Below are 8,427 nucleotides of genomic sequence, written 5' to 3'. Positions count from 1 at the left end.
TCTTTCTCTCTCTCCCAGCCTCCCTCCCTCCTCCTTCCCCTTCCCCCCTCCCTTCCACTCTCTCTAAAAATCAATGGAAAAATATCCTCTAGTGAGGATTAATAACAACAACAAAAATAGAGAATAACAAATACTGTGTCCTGGCCAGTGTGCTCAGTTGATTGAAGCATCGTCCCATACACCAAAAGGTGACTGGTTTCAATTCCCAGTCAGGGCACGTAGGTTGCGGGTTCAATATCCTGTTGTCAGGTGTGTGTGGGAGGCAACTGATCGATGTTTGTCTATCACATCGATGTTTCTCTTTCTCTCTCCCTTCCTCTCTCTAAAATCAATTTTAAAAATACTATATTTGTCAAACTCTGTGACATCAAGAATGTAATATCTATGTGTTAGGAAAGATATGAGCAATAAATATTTAAGAGCTAAGAAGCTGCACTTATTTTAACCTTGACCTAGTTCTCTGTTGAGTAATTGTGTGGGCCGTATAGGTCTGAACTGAATGAAGAAACAAAGGAAATTAGATGCAGGCTCAAGAATTTCTTTTAATTCTCTTATACTACAGAACATAAATCAGATTGAAATGTAGGGTAGACTGTATTGATGGTAAATGCTTTGTGTTCATCTTCCTTGTTTCCCAGTCTATCCTCGAGACTATTCCAGATATACCAGTTCATTCCAATGGATCGGCCAGCCCTGGACAGTCAGTTCAGAATTCCGTGAGTGGTGAGTGACACAGCCTCCTGCTGAACTTAAGCTATGTCTTCTCATTTTTGTGCTGGTGCTCCATAGAGTTAGCAGTGAATTTCTTAAAGGGAAATGTAGATGTTATTCTCCCCATGTTGATTCTATCACTCCAGCATGCACTCCTTCCACCTCCAAACACCCTGTTCAGTCCCACCAGACAAAAGTAATAAAGCCAAACTGGGAGCAGAATCTTTTCTTCCGTTGCTACCACCATATCATTTAGAAACCACTCGCTTGGGTAGTGTCTTTGTTTTGGGGCCTCTTTCACAAGTAATCTGGATCTCTTAATAGTTGCAAACAAGCCGGAAGTAGGCCACTCAATTTATGCTTCCCCTATAGCAGCAATATTAGGTCTAGATGGCCTTAATTTTAATATCATAATAATATATAGAAATATGCCATGTTTGGACTTCCTCTAGTTATCCTCAAGGCCTTTCATGAGACAAACATCCAAAATTGAAAACATCAATTAAATAGAAAATTTGTTTAGATGGTGATTATAGACATTTATTCATATGGAAGTCTGAGGATACTACGTTACTGGGTCTGACACCTTTCCCTGAACGTAAACATTCTAACATGCTGATGGATTACTTGTAAATAGTTTGTGATTATTTTAAAGTAAGTGGTATTGATTGATTAAGTGGCATAGTAAATATTCTATGTCATTTTTTCTCAGATGATGATTATCGGGTAAAGAACATTCCACCTGAAGCTGAAGAGCTGTCCTTTGAAGTATCTTACTCAGAAATGGTTACAGAGGCTCCAAAAAGAAATAAATGTAAGAAGTCAGATTTTAAGAAAGAAGACTATGTTTTTACTGTAAGTAATAGCTTTTATCATTATTCCACTAGCTGCCTGTGACTTCTACATGGCACAAACTAGAATTTTTAAAAACTTCATTGGGTGTGCATAGAGATAGGGAGAGGCCAGGCATCATAAACTCGGGCGTTATTTGCTGTGCAGAGAAACCTGCCTGGCTGTTGCTGGCAGCCCTGGGTTGAGGAAGATTTGTGAGGGTGTGTGTGCTTGAATATTGTTGTAGAGATGAAATAGGATCTCCACCTGGCTGTGTGCTTTCATGCACTTTGCGTCCTTACTTATAGGTTAATGCAGATTCTAACAGTATACCTACTTGTGCCTCTAGACCCACATATCACATGGGAGCATTGCAGAAAGTCATAGTCATAACAACAAGAAATGAAAGCTTATAGGACAGACACTAAAAAATAATCAAAAAACAAAGTCAAGAATTTATAGTTTTATTATGGATGAGCAAGAAGTGCTCCATACTTCATTATCCTGAAAGCCTCATTATGTCTAGGATATTATATCCTGATAGCCCAATACAGGAACTATGTTACATTGATCTGCCTGCTATTCAATAAATGCATTTGAGAAGAGTTCATGATATGGAGCCCTGAATTGCTCTGCTGACCAGGGCAGGCAGCATGGTGAGAAGGGCTCAGGTAGTTTCAGAGCTAAAGGGGGGAGTCATCTAGAAACAGGTGGTCTGCCCCAGGAGGCCTGGATCTCTCCCAGACAAGAATCCCATGATGGAGAGGAAGAAGAGGGCAGGGCAAGAACTGTAAGACTCGCTGAGTGCTTTCTATGGGCTTGACACTGCACTAGGTATTCAGCTGTAATCATCCCTGTGATTTGTCCCATTTTTCAGCTGAGATACAGGCCCAAAGAAGCTAAGCAACCCATATCTAGTAGATCGCAGAAACAGGATTTGAACCTATGTGTGTTCAACTCCCAAAACCCTCTTGGTCTCTAAGCAGCCTCTATGGCGAAGGGCACATGGGCATTCTAGAGCAAGAGAGGGAGTCCAGTGGGACTCTGGTTTCGTGGGGAGTCCCTCAGAATCTTTAGAGAGAACTGCCCAAGGGAGGACGCTTGCCCCCAGTCCCCTCATCCAAGTGTGTGTCTCCTCCTGAAGTTTTGCACACCCAGGGTACAGGACAGCCTCCCTCCCATAAGGAACTTTGCATAGGGTTTAACATGCAGTAATTGCTCAATAAATGATTGTGGTTCTTGTCTATATTGTTGTTGTTATGTGTTGTTATATATGGCCTTGGTCTCAGAAGGAAGATAAAATAACTAAACATTTAATAGCACAAGTTATGCCCCAAAACACATCCTACATTTTGTTGTTTAACTTTTAAATACTTGGAGTTCCAATGAATAATTGTCGATTGAATGAATGAATGAATGAATGAATGAAGTGGATGGATTTAAAACCCCAAGGAAGCTCTAATTTAAGGAATCCCTATAAAGACTGTGTACCTAAAGCTTTGTAATTTAAATAACTATGGTATTTTTCTACTTTAACTTTTTTCCCCAATACTAGGTTTTCTGAGAGAAAAGTATTAGTTATATACCATATATATATATATATTATACTTATATAATATGTTGATTATATTTTTATTCTTTAATACTTATATTTTATTATTATTTATATATAATATTTATAGCAATACTTATATATTAATAAGAACAGTCTTGCTTTTTAAAGGTCTCATAGTCTTTACAATATTTCTGGATTGTTGAAGGGCTTTTTGTTGTTTTAGTATATTTTTCTTTCTAGTATGGAAATAGAGAATATAACAATATTATTGTCTTTAAAGTGATAGTAGGATTATTTGGCACTTTCTTTGCATTTTTCTCTTTTAAGACTATTTGGAATCACCTAAATTTTATTTTGAAGGTAAAATAACTACTCTTTCAGCAGCATGTGCGATCAGTTTCAATTTGGAAATTACAGTATTTTAAACTATGCAGAAGAGAACAGATGATGCCTGATTTAAGCACTGATAGTTCAAAATAAAAAATATATTGAAAGCTCTCCGGGGAGTAGTACCTAGATGATGTAGCTGTATGCCTGTCTCACATGCGCCCATGGTGTGTACATTTCATGCGATGCCTGGGATGTTTGCTGTTAACCATCTAGGAGGGTCCTTAGAAGAAAGCAGTTTTTACGGTTGGGATGATGATGTTGTAGTATTTTCAGACCACTGTTTTGCTTCACATTTAGCATAGTAGTAACCTGCAGATGTTCTGAAAATTACATTCATCATCTTTTTATAATGCAGCATGCTCCTCAGAGATTTTTTTTTTTTGCAAATAGCATATATATTTAGAATGTCCAGGTAGCATTTGAGTGAAAGCATAGTCATTTTTCTTTGCAATAAAAAATAAATATCCTTAATATATATTTTAGAAATTTATTGTTCAGAAAACCAGATTTGGCTTAACTGAAGCAGGAGATCTGTCTGCTGAAGACATGAAGAAAATCCGCCATCTCTCTCTGATTGAATTGACAGCCTTTTTTGATGCCTTTGGAATTCCACTGAAGAGAAACAAAACAGAGAAAGTAAAAGGAAGAGGTAATTAAGAGGACTGGTTTCTTCTGATTTTAACGCTTTGACACTTTGGAATAAGATAGTGTTATTCTGATGCTTTTTTCTTTCATAACTATTTTCCAATGAAGACAATGGGATTTTTGGAGTTCCACTTACAGTCCTGCTGGAGAGTGACCGGAAGAAGGACCCTGGAGTGAAAGTGCCCCTTGTGTTACAAAAAGTGAGTAGAATATAGATGAATGGGGATTAATAGAGCCTCATGCTTGCAGTTTGCTATTTGTAAACCTGCTAATGGATTTCCCTTTAGAGTTAAGGACACTAAAGCTAAGCCCTGTGAGGACTCAGGCCCAGGCCGTTTTCAGTTTCCTTCCATGAAGCCCCTGCCATCCCACAAGTACTTGGACCAGTTTGCCTTGTGGTGAACTTCTGGAGCCTGTTGACCATAAAGCTTCAGGTGGTGGACACAGATGCTCTGTCACATGGCTTACTTTGGTTATATCTGGTTTATTCAGTATTTTAAAAAAAATATTATTTGTGTGTATGTATGTCTTTATGTGTATTTGATTATTCTGTCTGAGATAAAATAAAACAATTATCAGTAATCTATTTACTGATCATACAAGTATTTGCTGAACTGTTTCATAGGTTGGGCATTTCAAAATGTGTATTAGTAATCATTTAGATGAATTTTCCAAACAAAGCTTAATAAAATCTAAAAATCAGCTTGTTATGATAGTTTTTTAGGTATGACTGGGAAGATTTGATACAATTAGACAAAGAGGAATTTTGATTTGGGAAGTTTTAGAAGTGATATGATTTGAACTATCATATGCTAATATCTCCCTATCATTGGTGAATGGCACATTTGCTTTTAAGTCATGTTTTTTTTATACCCAACAATTTACACCAGTTTACCTAAGTATGCATTTATTTAACAGTGACATCCAGTGGCATAACTAAAATTCCAAGCCCTAAACATAAGTCTTACTGAATTTTAAATTGAGGTTTTACTACTAAATGATATGTGAAAATATTGATTGAGGAAACATATGTTTGCATTATTCACAGTAATAATTCTCCATCTCTTCACTATCTTTCTAAATTTTGTTACCACTAATTAAAGTTGAACTACTCCTCAAATTAGGTGATTAGTTAGCTCCCAGTGGGAGCAGGGAGGATGGCAGAGGATGCCAGCAACATGCCAGTGTGCATGGGGGCCATCTGTAGGGTGCCTCTCCTGCACGGGGCTGTGCCAGTGCCTTCCATATCCTGTCACGTCTCCTCAGCACTGAACAGCCAGAGGAGGTTGGTGTTATCGTGTCCCTTCTACTGATAAAGCAAGTGAGGCAATAGTAGGGTAGGGTAATTTAACCATGAACACAAGTTAGCAAGAGGTAGATGGGAAAAGGAGTTCAATATATATCCAAGGCCACGGTCCATTGTGACTCTAAGATTTTTCTTTTCTTCCTGAATTAGAACCAGAATTATGTCCTTTGTCCTCTCTGTACAAGACAGAGTTTTAAGAAAAATGCATAAAAACCTAAGACTGAGAATATTCAGTACATGAACTTATATTATTGTGTAAGTGCAGAAACCTAGCACAGGACATAGCAAATGGATGGTGAACAATAAATGCTAAACTAAGTCCGGATTTATATTGTATTAGCAACTCAACAAATGTCAGCTATTATTCCTACTGGTGTGAAGTGTTCCTCATTTAAGACAATTTGAGGTATTACCTTTCCACTTCTATGGGAGAGTCTTTTCTTGTGGATGTGTTTCTTCCCCTTAAACATCTATTTCTCTCCATGCCTGCAAGAGCTACCTTAGTTCCAGGCATTATGTCTTAAAGGAAAAATAGCAAGAGACTCTTGTGTGAAGTTGGGCAAGTATTCATCCTTACCATGCCTCAGTCTCCTCAGCCGTGGAATGAGGATTCTAATAGTACCTTCCTTAGCCTTATTGTGAGGATTTAAATGAGCTGATAGATGTAAAGTACTGAGAATGGCATCTAACACACAAAAAGTACACAATCACTGTTAGTAGTTATGATGATGATACTGATTTTAACACCATCACCATGAGAGATCATGAGAGCTATAACCCTTTATAATTTCTCCCCCCTTGGTTGTATTTCTTGAGTTCCTATAATTCCTTAGCCAGAGTGGTTGTAACTCATGATAGTGAATTTAGAATATTTTCTTACTGGCCAATCTGCAGAAAGAGGTGTAGTAATCAGACCTTAAAATAGTGAAGTGGCAGCATATATTGGTGGTGAAGAGCACAAGTTGAGAGTGTCAGTGCCATTACTTTGATGGTTAATCTTGGGAAAGATATAACAGCTCTAAGTCTCCATTTCCTCATTTGCAAATCAGAGGCTAATGTTGGCCTCATAGGGTGATTGTGAAAACTTAACCAGGCATTCAAGTACCAGGCGCATATGTATGCTTGGTAATTTATCATTTGTTGTCATCAACAGTGTTATTTCAGATGTTTGCAGTCATATTGGAGGTATTTATTTTTGTAATGTATCATTGTTTTCTAGTTTTTTGAGAAGGTTGAGGAGTCGGGTTTGGAATCTGAAGGAATTTTTCGACTTTCAGGATGTACTGCCAAAGTCAAGGTAACAAATGTTATTTTTCTCTTCCTAGTTAGAGATCTAAGCTAGCTAGACCCAGGTCACACAAGCATCAGGTATCAAGTCCTTTGTTGTTTTGATACTATCACTTGGCCTTACCTAGTTTTCCTCCTTACCTATGATTAGATGTTGTGTATAGTCCTAAGTTGTGTATTCTTTTAAATTAAAACAACAATTAAAAACCAACAACAGTGAAATGACACATCAATTCACCATCAGCACTGCTGTTTGTCTTCAGTTTGGAAAGTTGAAATGTCCCATCACTGTTTTTGGTGTTGAACACTTTAATTTGCTGTGTCCCTCTCACTCATGGAATTCATTAAGCCAATTATTATATGAGCCCTTATTTCCATTACCAGTTGCTTTAGATTGAGAAATATTCTTTGGCTCTCTTTTTAATGAACATCCTTATAAGAATTTGTAGGAATGGCCATAACCACTGTAATACGCAGTAGTTCTAAAGCCCAATTCCACTTAAAGTAATGTCAATTTCTACATATAAAAACACCCGTGTGCCCAGCTGGTGTGGCTCAGTAGGTGAGCGTCGACCTATGAACCAGGAGGTCATGGTTCGATTCCCGGTCTGGGCACATGCCCAGGTTTTGCAGGCTCGATCCCCAGTGTGATACATGCAGGAGACAGCTGATCAGTGATTCTCTCTCATCATTGATGTTTCTGTCTCTCTCTCTCCCTCTCCCTTCCTCTCTGAAATCAATAAAAAGTTATAAATAAATAAAAAATAAAAGCACCCATGCAATGTGAGTCCTTTGCTTTCTTACTTCTGTATGGCGCAAACTCTACCATTCAGTAAAGAAAAGAATCATTAGAAAAGAAAATCTTTTTTTCATAAATTTCCAGGAGGATATGCCACTTTATCTACTGGTGGGCATACACAATGAAGAATTCCTTCCTGCCCGCAGACCACTCTCTGGCTGGTGGACATAGAAACATGCGCAGATTAAATGATGAGTCCCTCAGAAAAATGTTCAGGGATAGGGAAAAGTGAACACGATTCTGTTTAGAACTATTAAAAGGAAATGCATAAAGGCAGAAAAGCATCTCTTCATTTTTCTATCAGAAGTCTCCGAGCTTTTATATAGAAATCTGAGAAGATGTTTTTCTAAGTGGAAACTAGAAAATAGGCTGTGTCTGTTGGAAGCTCCAGAAAGCAGATGCTGGGATGAAGTGAGAAGAGCGTTATTGGGGGTAGCGCTTCTGCAAGAAAAGGGGATGGAGGCAGGATTGGGCAGGCTGAGCCTCAGACCACAGTTCAGGTCTGACAGTTCCTCCTGTCCCATGAATCAGCCCTGCACTGAGCAGATGGGCCAGGCCCTAGCCTCAGCACCACTCTCAATCACGGTTAGGGCTTTCTGTGGAGGAGGGGCTGGGCAGACCAGAAAGTCCCAACAGCTGGGTAGTCAGCTACCTGGATTTTTGCAGATGATCAGCAAGTTCTTTTCTGAAGGGAGATCTGAGAAGGGCACCACACTTTGTCAGTGGCAGAAGGGAGAAGGGCATTTGGGGGAGTTGTGACTTCCCTGCCAGTAGAGATTCCTAAATACTGGCACAAGTTCATGTGAAAGGCAGGGAAATCCCTAGTGGCTCCTTTAGGTATGTACTTTCTAAATTGAATCTGCTTTCATCTCAGGTTCTCATAGATGTGGTGGTTATATACTG

General features: G+C 38.6%; 1 protein-coding gene across 1 annotated transcript; it reads left to right on the top strand.

Moving 5' to 3' along the window:
* Nucleotides 1-638: 638 nt before the first annotated feature.
* LOC102436352 (rho GTPase-activating protein 28-like) lies at nucleotides 639-6,735 on the top strand (the record flags this gene model as incomplete). The annotated part of the gene is made up of 5 exons (XM_006108909.2): nucleotides 639-723; nucleotides 1,424-1,566; nucleotides 3,971-4,136; nucleotides 4,241-4,332; nucleotides 6,658-6,735. Coding segments are annotated over 5 exons (564 nt in total), but the record flags the coding sequence as incomplete, so codon positions are not given.
* Nucleotides 6,736-8,427: the final 1,692 nt, after the last annotated feature.

This window comes from Myotis lucifugus, unplaced genomic scaffold (assembly GCF_000147115.1).
Source record: "Myotis lucifugus unplaced genomic scaffold, Myoluc2.0 scaffold_4272, whole genome shotgun sequence".
NCBI classification, from domain to species: Eukaryota; Metazoa; Chordata; class Mammalia; order Chiroptera; family Vespertilionidae; genus Myotis; species Myotis lucifugus.
This window is presented reverse-complemented; position numbering and strand designations above follow the sequence as displayed.